The 17,463-nt window shown below is 55.5% G+C and overlaps 2 protein-coding genes across 3 annotated transcripts in view; both read right to left on the bottom strand.

Annotated features, from left to right (window-relative positions):
* Positions 1-734: 734 nt before the first annotated feature.
* On the bottom strand, positions 735-3,069 carry SLA2 (Src like adaptor 2). The gene is made up of 7 exons (XM_059827357.1): positions 2,982-3,069; positions 2,772-2,865; positions 2,548-2,634; positions 2,147-2,250; positions 1,260-1,409; positions 977-1,103; positions 735-885 (listed from the first exon to the last, which is right to left on the bottom strand). The coding sequence occupies exons 1-7, from the start codon at positions 3,067-3,069 to the stop codon at positions 735-737; spliced, it is 801 nt and encodes a 266-aa protein (XP_059683340.1).
* A 5,116-nt stretch (positions 3,070-8,185) lies between these two features.
* The window catches only part of NDRG3 (NDRG family member 3), a 68,913-nt gene continuing 59,635 nt past the window's right edge, over positions 8,186-17,463 (bottom strand). Inside the window, exons 10-17 of one of the 2 annotated variants that reach the window (XM_059827327.1) lie at positions 16,623-16,726; positions 16,163-16,228; positions 14,449-14,500; positions 12,981-13,028; positions 12,261-12,296; positions 12,117-12,168; positions 10,216-10,254; positions 8,186-9,703 (exon numbers count right to left, since the gene is read on the bottom strand). In XM_059827327.1, coding sequence (XP_059683310.1) covers positions 9,525-9,703; positions 10,216-10,254; positions 12,117-12,168; positions 12,261-12,296; positions 12,981-13,028; positions 14,449-14,500; positions 16,163-16,228; positions 16,623-16,726 — 576 coding nt within the window. In that variant the 3' untranslated portion in view covers positions 8,186-9,524. The remainder of the gene's footprint in view (positions 9,704-10,215; positions 10,255-12,116; positions 12,169-12,260; positions 12,297-12,980; positions 13,029-14,448; positions 14,501-16,162; positions 16,229-16,622; positions 16,727-17,463) is intronic. The other variant, XM_059827328.1, reaches the window with a different exon arrangement.

Raw genomic sequence — 17,463 nt, 5'->3', positions numbered from 1 at the left:
GCCACTTCACGATTTATTCACAAACCCTTAACTGTGCACAAGATGCCCTTTAATTAAGATACTATAAATGGCTATTGCCGTGTGTCCGGCAGGATCGTGTTTTACGGACCTTAATCCCGGTACAATCCATGCGTTAAAAGGTTTAAAAATCAGCTACTTGGCGTGTAGCTGTTTCCTCCCGGCTGCTGCTCTGCCGGTCCCAACGAGCAGAGGGGCGAGTTATGGGTGGGTGAGAGCATGAGCGTCCGCAGCCGCTCCTCACAGGCCCGGTCCTGCGCGGGCACCCCACCCCAAAATTTTGTGGGTGAACTTGAGGGGTCTGATGGGGTCGGGCTGTTCCCCCACCCGGGGCCGGGCTTCGGCTTGTTGGGCATTCGCATCCTATTTCGCTGCGGCGGTGGGAGCGCAGATGCGGTGGGGCCCCGTTGCAGCCCGTGGGGCAGGCGAGGCTCCTTCTAAGTACGGCCTCTGCCTTCTCCTCCTGTGGGTGATGCTCAGGGTGCTCAAACGCCACATCCCAAAGTGCCCGGCTTTGGGGAGGATGAGCCCTCGTGCGGACCCTTCCTCCACCATCGGTGCCTGCTGCTCCCCGCCTTGGTCTCTGCTGTCCCGTGTCCAGGCCAAGGGCCCCCCAGCTCCCACGGCATCCACCGGCGATGGTGGCTGCAACCAGGCGAACGCTGTCCCGAGGGCTGGGGGGCGGCGGGGGGCTGTGGCCGAGTGGGGCCCTGCCCTCAGCTGTTCTTCCCCCCCTTCCCTGCAGGGCCCTGCTCCGGGGCAGCCGTCTCCGTCAGGAGGAGGTAGGAGCTGATGGCTTCCCGCAGGCCCGCGCTGATGGGAGAGTCTTCCTCGGGTGGGGACGCGGCCTCCGAGAACAGGAGGGAGCTGCACCAGGGTGGACGGGGTGGTGAGCGGACAGCCCCCAGACCCCCGAGTGTGTGGCAGGGGCCCCCAGCCCCTTCCCGGCCCTCCCTACCTGTCGATCTTGTCCCAGTTGAGTGACGGCTTCTTCACGACAGCGGGCATGGCGGGGACCGGGGCCACCCTCGCCCCTTCCGTGGAGCAGGGCTCTCTGAGCAGGCAGCACAGCCCCTCTCCGAACTCTGGGCGGGGACCCGGCAGTGTCAGCAGGGTGCCCCCCTCCTGCACCCCAACCCCAGGGGCAGGGGGGGGACTGACCCCCACCTTTCCCCCCTTCCTCCCTGCAGGGCACAGGGCATCCACCCCCACAGGCTTTGGGGGGGCCGGCGGGGCGTTACCGGAGTAGTGGTCCACCAGATCGTGCAGGCTGGGGAAGGTGAGCCGGGGCGAGATGTAGAGCCAGCCGTTCTCCAGGTGGTGGATGCGGTAGTGCATCACCGAGTCCCAGGAGGCGCGCTCGCTGCGGCGCACTGACAGCGAGTAGCAGCCTGCCGGGGCACGGGGTGAGGGACTTGTGGCCGGGCTGCTGTGGGCACCCACCCCGCTCAGCCCCACTGTCCTGCACTCTCCCACGGTGGGCATTTCATTGCCCCAGAGCGGAGGCCAGCAGCACCCTCCTCCCCATGGGGCTGCGTGGCTGTGAGCATCCCTGGGCCGGCCCTGTGCCATGAGCACCTCCAAACCGGGGGATGCCGGAGCGCCAGGACATGGGATGACCTCGGGAAGTTGCCTGCCATGTCCCATGTGCCCTCAGCATCCAGTACTGTGGCTCTGTGCCTGAGTCTCCACTTTTGGGTGCTGCGCAGGGATGGGCCATCCCCAGCCCCACAGCCCCCTTGGTGCCCAGGCAGCCGTGGGGCCACGCAGCGCCGTGCCGGTGCATCAGCCACGTGCATTGGGGCACCCGGCAGATCTCGCGGGGTCCCCTCAGCACCTCGTCATGGTGGGGGTCCCGTTTCATTTCGGAGGCTGAGCCTTTTCGCTGCTCTGCTTAACCAAAAGCTGCAGGAGGCCCTGCTGCTGTGTTTTTCTTTTGCGGTCCTGTGGCAGAGGCTCAGCACGAAGCGGGGAGCAGGGGTGCCAGGAAACCACTGCGCGGGGCAGGACGTTGCCACCAGGTGCGAGCGCTGGAAGATCAGCCCCACTGGGACCCCACTCGCACCTTCGGCACCCCAGCGAGGATGGCTGGGAGGGGGTACAGGAGATGGGGCCCGAGTGCTCTCACCTCGCCTGGTCTGGCTCTCCCGTATCAGGAAGGACCCGCTGCGGTTGCCCGGCTGGAGCAGCAGCTCCTCTGCCTTCTGCCGGCTGACACCCTCGTACAGCCACCTGCGCAGGCAGCAGTTGCTGGCAGAGCGTCTCCCGGCTGCACAGGGACACCCGGTGCCCCAGGGCCTGTCCTGCCCCGGACAGGATGGAGGGGACAGCTCGGGGTGCAGCAGCGCCTGTCCTGGGGACACCACGGCATGCCATGCCGCCTCCCCGAGCCCCACAGCCCGGGGAGAGAAACGGGGCAGGATGTCCTGGCGCGGTAGCCGGGGTTTGGCCTTGGGGTTGGCCAGGCTCTCGGCAGTGGGGCCACATCCTCTGGGGCTCACCCTGGGAGAGACCCTTCCCAGCATTTACCTGTGCCTGACCTTGGCCACGCAGCTGCTGGGGACGTGGCACTCCTTGCCGGACACCTCGGATACCACCAGCCACCACTCCCCATCCCTGCGGGGAAGGGGGATGAGCCATTCCGAGGGGCCAAGGCTGCTGGGCGCAGGGAGCGGACCCCAGGGCAGGTGCCACCATCATGGCCCCGTGGGCTGCACACTGGTCGGGAGTGCCCGCTCGGTGCGGGGACTTACTCGGAGAGGACGCGGAGCTGCTCCCCCATCCTCAGGATGGCGGCCGCCCCCGCGCCGGAGGGGAAGTCGCAGAGGGCCAGGAAGCCGCTGGGTGCTGCAGGGAAGGTGAGGGGGATCAGAGCTCCCCCAGCACCACCCAGCCTCAGCTGGGGCAGGAGGACAGTGCACACGGGGGGACACTGGCCACGCTGGCGGCTGCCAGGCGCTTACCTGCCTGCGTGGGCAACGGGGGATTCATGGTGTCGGCAACCGGTGGTGGGCTGCTGAGCGGCTTCTCCCGGCTGGGCAGGCTCCCCATCCCTCGGGTTCAGCACGTGCCCCTGGCCCCCGGCCTTGGCTGCTGCCAGCTGGGAGGGAAGGAGAGGCTCAGGCCCGGTGCCAGCAGCACCGTGGGCCCTGGGCAGAGGGGTTGGCTCCCTGCGGCGCCACGAGCCCCGTGACACAGCCCTGTTGGGGTGCAGGCTCGCGGGTTGCAGGGCAGGGCATTGCGGGGGGCGATGCCAGCACGGCAGCTCCTGAGAAAGGCAGGGCCCGGGCAGGGCTCTGGGCTGGGGCTTGAGCCCGGTGGGCAGCTCCCCGGGGAGCCCTTCGAGGAAACCACCTTCCCCCCTGCACCCCGACGGCATCTGGGGACTCGTGGCCGCAGCGGGGGTGAGCTGGGGGCCCTCCCCCGGACGGGGCATCCACATCCCCATGGCGGGCAGCACCCGGCCCTGCTCACCCCCTGAGTGCTGCCATCCTGCCCCAGCCACGTCCCCCGGGGTGTGTGGGGCACCCTGACCCAACACCCCAAGCCGCTGGTCCCCATGGGGAGCTCAGGGGCTTTGGGGACACTCCTCCACCTCTTTCGGTTCCTCGGCCACAGAGAGGTGCAGCCAAAGCTGTGTGCGACCCAGACCCACCCCGGGCTGAGCACACCCACCCCCCACCTCCCCCAGACCTGCTGTTGCCCTCCGTGGGGGGCGAACCCCACTTACCTGCCGCTTGCTGCTGTCACCATTGTGCGGGAGCTGTCAGGACAGACATCAGCTGGGCTCTACCCCATGAGTGGGGCCCTGTGCCCCGTTACGGGGGTCCCTCTGGCACGGTGGGTTTCCCTCGTGCCGGGCAACCCCCACCCCGTCCCTCCGCTCTAGGGCTGGGTGTTTTCCGGTGACAGAGCCGGGGCTGCTGCCAGCAGTGCTGCCGGTGAGGGGTGCGAGGCACCAGAGCCGGGGCTGCGGGCTGCCGCTGTTTCCTGTGACGTGCGCGCACCGGAGTGGGGTTTCTCTTCTTTTTTTTTTTTTTTCACTCAGCCAACAGGTTGCTCAGCTGTGCCCCTCGGGGACCTGCTATGGGGCAGAAGGCCTAAGAGAAGCCCTCAGGGCACTGTGGTCATCGCAGGCGATTTGGGGGGTGGGTAAGAGGGAGGGATGGGCGGCACATGAGAGCGGGAGCACGTGAGAGACTCCAGGACGCGGCGGTTGAGGCTGGACAAGCGCTGTCCCCAGCCAGGACAAACCATGGGGGGACCCCAAGGTGCCACCTCGGTGCAGCGGCGGCTGCTGCCCAGAGCTGCTGCAGCACCAGGGCCACGCGCTGCCTTCGGGATGGTGTGTGGTGGTGGGTGGGATGCCCCACTGCCAGGCACGGGTGCCCCCCGGCACAATGCTGCCCTGTGCCCAGCACTGCCAAGTTCAGCTGTGCCTGTGCCCGCCTGGGACGGGTCTGGGGGGCAGCCCCAGCCCTACACCCCCCCCATCCCAATCCCCAGCCAGCAGCAGCCCCCACACACCTGAGTGCCAGCAGCTGCCACCTTGGCGTGGGACCATCTCCCGAAGCGCATGTGGCTAAAATTCACTTTTCAACGCAAAACCCGTTTGGCTCAGCCAGTGTGACCCCCCCCCACCCCCCCACTCCCCCCCTGCCCCCCAACCCCCACCACTACCACCCCCCAGGTCAGGCCCCTCTGATGCACACTCCCCGCCCCGGCCTGGAGAAAAGTCCTTGGGATTTGTGCTTGGCAGCCTTTTTGCTGCCATCTTGGGCTGGCGTTCACGGCCTGGCTGTGGGGCACTGCCCCCCCGCCCCAGCGCTGCCACCGTGTCCCCCGCGGGGCCCACTGCTCAGCAGCCGTCTGCCCCGGCCACGCTGCCGCAGCTGAACATCCTGCTGCTATTTATGCAGTACCCTTGAAAGTTTCTGGTCAATCGTAAACCACCGTGACAACGTAAAGTGCACATGGAAAAGAGCGTTAATGAAAGCAGCCTCCCACGGGGCCGCGCGCGGCTGTGGGGGTTCAGGGTATCCCCGAGCCTGGGCTGAGCTCGGACACTGCTGGCTCGCAAGGGGTTGATTATAGCTGGGAGAAGATTCATTTGCTCCTGGAACCGGTGGTGAAGCCCCGCTGGAGTCGTAAGGACAACCTTTGGTGTGCCATGACCTGTCCCAAATGGGGTTCAGCTCCCTTCAGCCCAGCGCTGTGCTGCCCAGCACCTTCTTGGGTTAGTGCTGGTGAAAAACATAGACACAGACTACACACCCCACCCCACCCCCCTCCACCCCCCACCGTGGACAGTGGGGCTGGGCAAAGGGGCTTTATCTTAACACATGGGTGGGAATGGGGCACACAGGGCTGGCAAAAGCGTAACTACAGTTTCCTCCGGCCACAGGCTGTGCCCAGGAGCTGCCCCCACCCCTCGCTGGGCACCCCCTGCCACAAGCAGGCAGGACCGGCGGTAACGTGCCGGCTTAGGCACCTCAGCTCCAACGGAGAGGGACAAGGCTCCAAGCAAAGCACGCCACAGCACCCATCCCTGCAGGTTGTTCCAGGCGTTAACATCAAATAATGGACCTTTTGGGGCGGGGAAGGAGCCCCTGAGGTCCCCAGTCCTGCCCTTTCCTCAGTGTGTGACTGACACCAGGCACACCAGCCGGGCTGCGGCTCTGTCTTGAAAACCTCCAAGGCTGAACATCCCTCCCCAGCGCTCATCCCACAGCTGCAACACCCTCCTGGCCTAAAAACAGGGCGAAAAATCCTAGTATCAGTTCTGAGCCTTCCAACCCCAAATTTTTGGCTGTTATTCCTCGCCACATCATCTGGCATCACCAAGAAGAGTTTGACGCCATCACCTTTCAGCAAGGGGCACGTCCTGTTGTGAGTGCGCAGCGTGCGCCAGCCCAGGCAGGGGCTGCCCGCGGCTGCAGCTGGGACCACGGGGCTGGAGTCAGCAGAGCGAAGCTGCCTTCTAGCAAGGACCGTGGGTTTCGGGGTAACGTACAGCACCTTCCAGCACAAGAGGCACCGCAGCCCTGCAGCCGTCCGGCAGAAACCTCAGCCCATGGCTGTGAGATGTGTTTTTTCCGTCCGTGACCCCAGAGAAACCTTCAGCAGAGCTGAGCTCAGCGAGACTCACCCCATGCTGCTGAAGAAAAGGATGCATGCTTTTACCGATACAAAGCTCTGGGACCTTGGGCTGGGAGTGCCGTTGAACGAGCTTGCCCCAACGCTTTGAGCAATTGGGCGTTCAGTCCTAAGGGTGTGAGAAAGCTGGAAAGCGCCGGCTCCATCCGCCGGCCCACCCGTGGCTGAGCCCCCTCCCCAGACTCCAGCCAGAAGACAGAGGTCTAAAAGAAACGCATCAGTGGGCTACAGGGACCGACCAACCTCGATGCTGCCCCTCGAGGTGTGGAAATGCACAACTGTGTCCCCCCCAAGCCGGCGGGTGTCCGGCTCACACCCCGGCAGCTAGCGGGACCAGTGCTCGTGTGGTTCGGGATCCCAGCCCCGGGAAGCCCAGCCCGAGCTCAAGCTCTGCTCCTGGATTTGGTTGGTATTGCTCTTGCCACCCACAGAAACATTTCGTCCCTTATTAAACTCATTTCTCAACTTGTATTTAGCTTTGATTTTTGTATTTAGCTTTGATTTTTGTATTTTTACCAGGAAAAGCACTTGCTTATGTGAAAACAAATTTACTTTTTCCAGTTATCCCTGGGGTAATAAACAAACCCTCACTAGAACTCTTGTCTTGCTTATGCTTATGAACCACCATGGCAACAAAACTCTCTTCGTAGTCACCCCCCTTCCAAACTGCTAAAAATCTCATCTATTTACTCTCCTGGGCTCCTCGTCCGCAGGCAGCCTGTAGCTCTGAGCTCTCCTGCTCCGCATGACCGTAAACAGTACCCAGTGAGCTCGCACCAACCCCTGCTGCGGTATTATTTCCTCTACCCCATTTCATTGTCATTTTAATACTGTGCTTGCCTTTCTTTTGGTCTGTTGCTGTATTTTCATAAGGGAACTCGAGGAAGAATCATTTCTCAGTGTAGTTAGCTGGCATTAAATCGCAGTGCTGCACATACATCAGCTCTTCTCTTGCGTACGTTGCTTTGCATCCAGCACTTGCATTTAGCAGCAACGAACGTCACGTGGTGGCTGGTGGCCTAGTCTCTTTGATAGTCTCCTGTCTTCTATAGACTCAAACTTATTTTTCTGTTCATTTAATCACTTTGTCCCTTCACTACTTGCTGATTAATACAACTGGCCAATTTTTCCCATTTCTCACCTTTCATTCAGTTTGAGATTCATGAAAACACTTTGTCTCACTTCCCGCAAAGGTCGTCAGAAAGTCAAAGCACGAGGCTGCAGGAGTCCACCCCACGGGCATGACAGCAAGACCGGGACTAATCTGCGCCCTAGAGTTTAACCCCTCTTCAGTCCCAGCTAGCTTTCTGTGAAAGTGAAGATGACAGACGTCTGAAACTTGAGAGCAAAAGCTGGATCTGAAAAGCAGAAGGTGAAGAAACGGTCGTGTTAAATGACCGGCTGCTGCACGTTGCTCCACCTGCACCTGGCTGCTGCGCAGGGGGCAGACGTGCGACCAGAATCATAGAATCATAGAATTGTTTAGGTTGGAAAAGACCTTTAAGACCTCGCACTGCCTTCCAAACTGCCCTCTGCCTTTTCGTGTCGTGACAAGTGCCTTGTGACGGGGTTTACGGGTTAACTTTGTGTTATACCTGTAAAACGCGCTGGTGCAGAGCACTGTTCACCGGGGAAGGCGGCTCCTAGCGCTCACCTTTGTTTGGAGGCAATTCTTGGCAACGTGCCTCTGTTGCAGCAAACCTGTCATTTAGTCTCCGCTCCGTCAAAGCTGGAAGTTTCTTTTCGCATTCTCGCAGAAGCCAGCTCTCCAGCGCCTTTAGGCAGCCTCTTCCAGGGGACGCGGGGCCACCCGACCACACCGCTCCCGCACGGCCGCCTCTCGCAAGAGGTGGCCAGTGCTACCCCTTCCACGGGAGTTTGCCTCTCACAGTAGGCACACCAAAACTGACAAAACCGGCAGGGATGCTGGGCGGTGCCAAGAGAAACAGCACGAGCACACAGGGTAACAATGAAACTCAGTTATAGCTTTATTTAATAACTGGTACAAAGTCCCCCTCAGGCAGAGCCTCCCAGTCCCATTCCCTACCTGAAATGGAGCAGAACATGAGCGTGACCCTTGGAGGAGCTGGCTCCCAATGAGTCAGGACTGCTCAACAGTTAGTTAAGAAAAGGATGTTTTGCTCATCTGTCGAGACCTGTAGTAGCCTGACCACTCATCCCTTTTCTCCCACTAACAGCTAGACCCTGGCATGCAGCAGGCATTTGCCTCCCGCCCTCTGTGACCTGGTCAGATGTAAAAAGGCAGCAGAACTGTGAATTCCATGAAGACAGTAAATAGTACCTGCACGGAGGCATTCACTGCTGACACTTCCGACCTGACTCACACGAATGCGTGTCTGCTGGCAGTCATTTACATTCACTGGTATTTCCTGAGCCTCAGTTAATTCCCTGTGCAGACACCCTGCCCGAGGCTGGCAGCAGCGGGAAGCAGAGCCGGCAGTGCAGGAGATTTCTGCATCTCCACCCAGCAAGGGGCACCGCTGCCCGTTTCACAACTACTTGATATTGAAGACGCACCTGTGCCAGGGTAGAATAGTGACTAGGTGTTAACTGCATCTGGCCCTTGCGCCGGAGAGGCAGAGGGTCAGCAGAGGCGGTCTGGAAGCCAGGGCTGCTGTAGTTTAATCCCTTGTACTCGGTTAATAGTGCACCTCAGTTAGTGTAAGTTTACTTGTTAATTGCTTTGCCCTTTCAGGAGGCTCAGGTAAGAAATCACTCTGCTCCTTCTTAACACACATACAGAGATGAGACCAAGACAGTATTTCTGACCATTTGTTTTCCCCACGGCTGCCTGGCATGCCAAGAGTCCTGGGTACACCAAGACTTTCTGGTAGGTTCTGCACTCCAGGCACAGCTCTGCGCAAGAGCATCGCCTGCTCCAGCGCCTGGAGGTTCACATCATCATCTTGCTTTCCCATGTCCCACAGATGCCATAGCAACTGCACCACAAGGGTCCTTTAGCAGAAGCACAACTAGAAAGCAATTCTAAACCTCACAAAGCCACAGAAATTATATTTAAATGAACAGGGGAGACAACGGCTGTCATCTGGATTGATATACAGCACAGACAGGAGATGGTATCAGCATGTACAGTAACGTGACTTACTAAGACCGCGGAATGTTAACGAGTTTTAAAGAGGCTCTGATGCCAAGGGCATACAGAAAGGACCAAAGAAATGCCAAGTACAGACTACCAAGGAGGTGGCAGCTCAGATGGGCATGCACAAGTTAGAGGGAACAGTTAATGCCATGTTGGATGAAATGCTAGATTCTGAGTGGGTTCACCGGGGGTGAGTGGAGTTGTCTGAATCCAGAAGAGGGGCTCCTGCCTAACAGGATACTTCCATGGTTTGAGGTGCATCCTGGAGGTCAGTTCCTTCTGGGGTTCCAGCACTTCCTTCACCATGGTTGCTGGTATGAGACCGGCTGCGGACACTCTCCCCAGAGCCCACGCTAGAGGAGGAGTGAGTACGGGAGCGCATCAGCCTGGTCATACTAGCTGCTGGCACTGCAAGAAAGAACAAGTGGGGGACTTAGAAAAGGAGAAAGTTCCTAGAGCAAATATCACAGTCACTCAGATATGTGTCACTGGGTAAGCACAAAAAGAGCTATACCCTCAGGAAGAAAACTCACTCTTCGCTGCCAAAATTAAGTCTTTGCACGTCTAAAGCGAGATGTTTAAGGCCCAATTTCAAAAGGTCCAAGGTGAGCAAATGCCAGAAGTGTAACTGATCATTTGCAAGTGCAGTCATGGTGAGCGTCTGTGCAAACCAAGGCAGCTGTTGTACAGATGACCTTTTGAAAGTCAGTCTCATCACTCTAGAAACCACAGAGCTGAAGTCATGCAACAATCAACAACATACAAATGAAAGGTGAAAAACCGCAGCATACGTGTTGTACTATGGATCAGCCTAGCTCGCAGCAGGCCAGCAGGACATGCCGAGACAGAGCAATGCACCCGAAGACTCATTCAACTCAGTACACAGACTTGGGCCGAGGCGGATGCACAGTTCAAGGTACCTGACTCAGTGCTTAGGTGGCTGAGCTGCACATAAGGGACTGGAAACAACACGAGACAAGGAAAGGGATGAATACAGGAAAGAGCCAATTAGTTGCGGTGTGCGACTAGCAGCTGCACTGCTCCTGGGATCCCCAGCTACTTTGCCTTCCACTCCCAGCTCACACGTTGCGCTGAAAGCTCCCAGTATTTGTGAAAACAGCTGCTAATGAGCATCTCAGGGAGATGCCAAGCTGACTCAAAAATCCAGCAGGGCCGGATCTCTTCGACGCCTTTAGCTGGAAATTGCAATGTACCTGGTGACCCTGCCTCCCCACTGTACACACCACAACTGCTCAACAGAGATGTCATTTTCCTATGGCAGGGAAACTGGGGTATACTCCGTAACTCCAGATACGGAACAGAAATTCATGTCTGTCCTTGAGTTGAGAGCATCAGATTTCTGCTACAAGCCTCCTGCAAGGCATTACCTTCCACCTGTAGTGTCAGCACAGGCAGGTCCAACTGTTTCAGCCAATGTGCAGAAGGAACAAGAATAGCTGTTGAGGAACTGGCTTGTGCATTTCTATAAATGGCAAGCTGCTGATTTGCTTCTCTCTTGTTCTCCCTGAGAGAGGCCTTGGCCTTGCTGGCCAAGCTCAGCAGTGCCAACACAGTCTTGCCCACCAAAGTTGGGAAAACCCTTCTGGGACTAGCTACTAATCCTTGAAGCAGAATTACCCCATCCTCCCCCAGTGCTGCGTATCCTATTTGCAGGAGATTTCACTCCCAAAGTGCTGCTGAAGTCCTTGCTCCAATGACAGCACTTGCTGACTTCACTAACACCAGCAACACAAGAGATGTGAACATTGAAACGCTCTCAGGCTGTGAGGCTGAGGGAGTCTTCCCACACGGCACCCTCCTCTGCAGGACCAGGCTCTTCCAGCCAGCCTTGGAGAACACGATTATCCTCCTACATTCATGTCAACTGCACATAGCTCTAAGGAAAGGGACAGCTTCTTCTGAGCCCTGACGCCCATGGGTTGGCAAAGAACTGGCCATGTGGAGACCATTGGGAGTGTCACAGCTGCCGTGGTGGCCGTGCTGCCAACCCCTCCCGTAATTCCAGCTTTTAAAGGTTCATCATCCACAGAAGGGAACTCCTAGCCCTGGCCCCTGGCAGGCAAGAGAGCTGTGCCAAGGTGCCTGCAATGGAGACAGAGTTGCTTTCGTGCCCTGAGAAGCTCTTCTCCTGAAGTCCCCCAGTCTCTGGAGTACCGAGGGCAGGGGAGCTGACCAGCTGTCAGCCTGACACACTCAGAACACAATGTCTTCTGTCTCCAAGCACAAGGAGGAAACCACAGGGCAGGGCATGCACTGGATCGAAGCACAGCTCCCTCTGGGCTCCCCGGGTGTCTCAGAAGTCACCCAGCTCTCTGTTCTGCCATTAGAGGGTTTCATTCTGAGATACCGCTTACCCCTGGTGAGAGTCTGAAAGCAATAGGTATGTTTGAGGGGAAAGGGAAGAGCTCCCATGTACCCATCACAATCACGAGGCTGTACTGCTAACTCCTTCCCCTCTGGAGAAGGTATGCACGGAAGACCTCAGAATATTTACCGTTCTTGGGAGCACGCTTTTCTGGACTGGCACAAAGACGGACTTACAAGGTTTTACCAACACCAGCAACCAAAAAGGGATCACCACTCCAGCTGCAGTGCGGATTAAACACAGGTCAGGGAACAACCCTGGTTTGTTAAGGCTTGTTAGCACACTAGTTGATTTTCCAGCGTGGATGGATCTCCTGGCAACCACACTAACTCACGGGTGGGGACACAGATGCCAATGGGCTCAGATGGACCAGAAAGGCTGAGTTCCCTTCACAACAACCCTGCTCCAAAACAGAAAAATTTGTTTGCCACTTACTGTAGCCCATTCCCTGCACAAAGTACTTGAAGGCTTCAGTCAGCTTGCCAGGCTGTGGAAACAGAAAGTGCGGTTTTAGCGCAAGCAGAGCAAGGGGCCCTGTACAACTCAAATGCCACGGAACAGTCGAGAGGCCTTTCTCACCTGAACCACCTGGGGCAGGCCCCCGCAGTCGGCCATCTGCAACAGGAAACAAAAGGGAGGTTGAACCACCCTTCCCACCCCGGGGAGGACAACCCCAGAACCATGCCAGCACTGCCCACCCCACCAGGGCTGACGGCACCAGGCTGCACTGCTACATGAGGCACACTTTCACCATCTTGTCTCTAAATCCGAAGCAAGGCCTGATGATACCGGGAATCTGTTGCTGAAGAAACCCAGCACCTTGGAGGCTGCATTACCAAGGGATCTCAGGCCATACCTCTCAGCCCAGGAGTAACCCTCCCACTGCCCTGGCTCCTCCTGCCACTCTTCCCAAACCTGTCACTTTACATGTCTATACAGCAGCTGTCTGGCACACTGCAGAGCCATAAGTGAGGATCGGAAGGACTGGTATAAAGCTAGAAAAAGTGATGTTGTTGCTGGCAGAGAGCAGGGTGGAGGCTGGACACCTCTGCTAACTCTCAGCAGGTCTTCCCTGCCAGCTGAAGATAGCAGAGAATTGGCCATAAAGCAGGGATTCAGGGACCCCCACCAAACTCTTGTCTCCCAAGTCAGGCTCCACGCAAGAGAGAACACAGACCTGAATGACTGTCCAAAAAGTTCTTAAAGCTAAATGTATGGAAGGCAAAAGCCTAAGTGGAGCTGGCCTCAGCAAAAATAATGCCTTTTTGCAGGCTGGAATGATTCTGGAGTGGCACTCACCTTCAGAAGGGTAGTTTTGGTTGGGTCAAGACGTGAATTGCATTCAACCTAAAATAAAAGGAGAAAAGAGGAACATGGTATCACACAGAAAACTTGAAGAGTCGGATGTAAAATGCGGGGCAGCTGCACCAGAGGCAGTGGCTGCCTTCAGCAAAGGGAGCTTCTCTGGGGCCAAGAAGTACTGAGCAAGAAAGCAGAGAGCATGTAGGAAGAGAACAATGAATGAAAGATGCAGAGAGGAAAGGCAGGTGTTCCCATCCAAGGGGACCTTGTGGTGACAGAATGTCACTGTTCTGAGAGATGGGGCCGTGACTTCAAGGGAAATCTTCCCCTGGCTTTGGGAACGCACTGTGAAACCCTGGAGCACCTTCTGGGCTCTGACAGCAAGACTGGGAGGGAAGGAGACTTCTGTGCAGTGCAGCACGGAGAGAGATGACTCAATCCCCTGGCCAGACAGGAGGCCACAGCCACCTCTTCTCTGTAAGACTGCTGCAAAAAGGCAATAGGTGGGGGCCCTATAGGAAACGCAACCCCAGCAGGGGAGATTTATTATGAGCTGGGAACCTGGGCAACCAGATAGGCAAGCCAAGATCCAGAAGACCCTATCCCGTCCCCCAGCTGTGGCTGGGAACCAATGAGAATCCTCAGGAATATTATCCTAGTAAGGTCAAGACTTGGAGAATGTCTCAAAACTTCCAGACCAAACAGACTGATGAGAAGGCAACAGGCCATGACCAGAAAAAGACCTGTAGCAGTTCTCCATGCACAGCTCCTGGGTCCAAGCTACTGCTTTAAGAGACTCCTACACTCTTCCACGGTTTCTTGAGACAACTTCTTTTGTTCACAAACTCCTGGTCTCCCCACAATCACTAGCTGAAGGGGAGGAGCAACATCCACCGCAATGTTGCTGCACTGTGCCATGTCCCATTTATAACTGTGCTGGGAGGGAAGTGGGTTATAGGTGTCTGCAGAGAACAACAGGAAGGAGATGCTTCTAAGTGTTGCCTTCCCTAAGATACAGTGCTTTTGCAGAGCTCTATGTGACTCCCCACCACAGGAACTGGAGTTCTGCTTATTTTTAAACCCCAATACAAGCATCAATACAACAGCAACAGAACAGTAATTCACAACTTGAACTGAACTCCAGGCAGCAGCCTGGCAGAGCTCGGGGAAAGATGCAAGTTCCTGAAGGGGGTCCTCTGCACTACTTGTTAAGCAAGATGCTTGGACACAAGGACTCTTATTCGGATCCTGCCATCCTCACCTTAGAGCTGCCCTGCAGGGCCACTAAGCTCTCCCACTAGCAGCTGACAGGTCTCAGTAGCTGGGGGCTAGAAAAGAGCTTGGGACAAAGAGCCACTTTCTGTGACTAGTTCCGTGCAAGGTGAAAGCACTGCTGGGTGAGGCAGGTTTGCTAGGTGATTTGTGAGGCTAATGTCACGAAAGGAAAGAGTTCACATATACGTACCACTGCTTCCACGGCAGGTGAGTTGTCACCAACCACTAGCAAGGCAGGGCACCTGGTCAAAACCCAAAAGAGAGAGACGTTACTCACAGTGCATCTAAGGAATTTCTGAGAAGGTTGAGCTCTGTGAACCAACAGCCTCATGAAAGGTTAACAACACTCAGCAAAATCCCTACCTGCAACCACATCATGGCATTTTCTTGCACCAAAACATCCTCCAGAGCTTGCACACACCCCCATACTATCCCCTCCATACGCACCAACTACCACTACTGTTCACGCATGTTAAAAGATGTGCCTAGGGCTGGGAGAAACACCATCTCAGGCTGCAAAAGGGAGCATGCGCTCTGAAATGAACGTCTGTGAGGAATTTAAGAATAACCACATCCCACAGAGTTTAATGCTTCTGAGGCTGGCTAGTGCTCAGCGCTGTATTTTGGTTTGGATTTTAGAAAGAAACACAAAAGATGTCAGAGAATATATTGAAAAATGTCATGATATCAAAGCCTCTGTTGGCAAATCTGTGCCTTCATATCCATTTTTATATGCATTGTACTTCTAGAAGAACAATTAAAGTTCAATGTATAAAACATACACAGGAGGTCACTGACCAGGTGGCTGTGAATTTACACTATTCATTTACAGATCAAGTTCGGAAAGGGGTGGCTAGAGGCCCCACTTTGGTGTGTTGACTAGATGACAAAAATTAGACTAGAGAGGCTGTGAGCCACAGACCTCAGAGCCAGTGGAGTACCACCTCTAAGGAGAGAGAGGATCTATATGCAAGTCTAGCGGCACAGAGATCCACACTTCCACAAGGAATATTTTAAGGGTCTGCAGATCCCTGTGAGTCACTTGAATGGACAGACAGTGCTCTGTGACTTACAGCTGCCTCCATGACAGGGAGCAGCATGACTGGCTTTGCCTGGAGACCAAGCAAGGAAATCCACTTCTTTTAGGTTGGCCAAGATCTAGAGGGTTTGGCTGTGGATGCCTAAAACATTCCTGGGACTGGCAGGAGCAGAAGTCGTCCATACAACCTCCAAGGAGAGAAGACCAGAGCCTGGGCAGCAGTCTCTAGCCCAGCCCAGGCATCCTCCCTCAGCACTGCAATTCATAGTCTTCATGTGCTCTACAGATCAGACATAATCTGCCCCTTTTGCTTTCTTGCTTGGAATCTGAAAATTTATTTATACCTCCCCTGTGTGGATTATCACTAGTTCTCCAGTGTCTGTCCCTTCTCAGCTGTACCCTGCACAGATTATCCCCTCCCAGATGAGAGTCAATATGAAGGTGGGAAAACACCACTGCATTCTCTCCATTCAGAACCACTGTCGTCTCTGGGAGAACTGTGCAGGCAACTTTTTTTGGCAAGGTGGGGGAAGGCAGTCAGTGGCAGCAAACAAAAGCCTGTCTCCCTAATTTTTCATGTAAAACAATCAAACTAACAGCCTAGCAAGTACAGTAACTGCTGGGTGGATACACTTATTCCTCTGACCCTGCCTTCTGGAGAATCTCAGTGTGTTCTTAATGAAAGGGTTTCCATACACCTCTCTGCCCCACTCTAGCTGACAGCACTGCACCAAAGCCTGGGACAGTCTGAACAGTCTTCCCAGCACTTGGGCTTCTGGGGTTCTTGCTGAGAAGCAGCAACAGCTTTTCTGCTGAAGGGACTGCACAGTAACTAACTGATACAGGCTGATTCAGAGCAACTTACTTGAGTGTTTTTGCAGTATTTTCATTGATGCCAAGAACTGGTCTCTCAATTTCCAGGTCTCTACGACTGAAAGACAAAACAGAACAATTCTCCATCAAATCAGCAGAGGAAACTGGTTATCGCGGGAGCATACAAAATCCAACCAGGAGCGCTGCCTCCAGCACCCAGGCAACAGGTTATCACTCCTTGTGTCATGAGCAGGAGCCCCAGCAGTAACTGCCAGAAAACAGGATCCATGCTCTCATGGGAAGCTTGCTGTGTACCTAGAGAGATGATGTACTGAGGTGTGAAAGGGTCATCCAGGCATGAGGCTGAGCTTGACTCGGGATAATGGCTGAAGACTAGGCTTAGGACAAAGGTTCATATGACATAATATCCAGCAGAATAATACATACGGCAGCAAATCTACTGAGCATGGAAACTATGGGAGCAACCCAGCAAGCAAAAAGGTGTCCTGTACCTGTTGTAAGAGGTGAGGAACAGCTGAAGGTTATCTTGGTTAATGTCCTGTGCAATATGAAGCCTGTACGTTTGGATCAAATCTAGATTTGCCTGCAGTTCCTCCTGTACAAAAGCAGAAGAATTGGAAGACAGGGAACATCAACTTTTTCACAAGTAAAGAAATGATACTCATAAAAATACTGAGACATTTAACTGCCTCCATACACATCGTTCTCCTGTGAACAGTAACACAGGGGGCAAGCGACTCCAGACCGCATTAGTACCTAGGCTACATTAAGTGTTTCTGTGACATGACTGTTCAGTGCCATACTTTGGTAATATGACTACAGTTTTAAAAATGGCAGTGCATATGCTGCTGCAGGAGTACAAAGGTACCCTGAGATGGGATAAGTTAGCTCCCGAGCCTCAGCAATGCTTATATGGATACAGATTACTCTAGTTTAGGAAGGTCTTCCGCTTATGCTTAATGTTAAAGAACCAAAGCTTTATAGGTAAGCCCCAAGACTGGGACCAAAGGAAAACTTAATCCCAACACCCAGTTCTATGAAGAAACTGCATTCCAATGAGAGAGACAGAAGAGAAAAGGCAATGCACGGAAGCACTACATATAATGAACGGGCTTGAAAGCAGGGCACGAACAGCATGTGTTCTAGGCAGGAGGAAGCTACGTTGACTCCTTCCTGGGCTGATGTGTGTTGTTGCAGGAGGGCTTCAGGTCAGGGACTATCTGCTCTATGTCATATATAGTGTGTGAGGCACAGACCCTTTCAGTTGCCCAGTAAGTTTGCTGTTTGGGAGCCAGCAAATCCCAAACAGAAGGCATTGCTGTATCCAAAGTT

The sequence above is a fragment of the Gavia stellata genome, chromosome 20 (assembly GCF_030936135.1).
Source record: "Gavia stellata isolate bGavSte3 chromosome 20, bGavSte3.hap2, whole genome shotgun sequence".
Lineage (NCBI taxonomy): Eukaryota > Metazoa > Chordata > Aves > Gaviiformes > Gaviidae > Gavia > Gavia stellata.
Note: the sequence above shows the minus strand (reverse complement) of the source record. Positions and strands in the feature narration are given on the sequence as shown.

What these genes read in the sequence shown, in the direction of transcription:
- SLA2 (XM_059827357.1), bottom strand. Translation starts at nt 3,069, where the DNA reads ATGGGGAGCCTGCCCAGCCGGGAGAAGCCGCTCAGCAGCCCACCACCG. An exon ending in CAGCTCCGCGTCCTCTCCGA is followed by an intron (nt 2,635 to 2,771) that starts GTAAGTCCCCGC and finishes CCTTCCCCGCAG; the next exon opens with GGATGGGGAGTGGTGGCTGG. An exon ending in TCTGGTGGACCACTACTCCG is followed by an intron (nt 1,104 to 1,259) that starts GTAACGCCCCGC and finishes GTCCCCGCCCAG; the next exon opens with AGTTCGGAGAGGGGCTGTGC.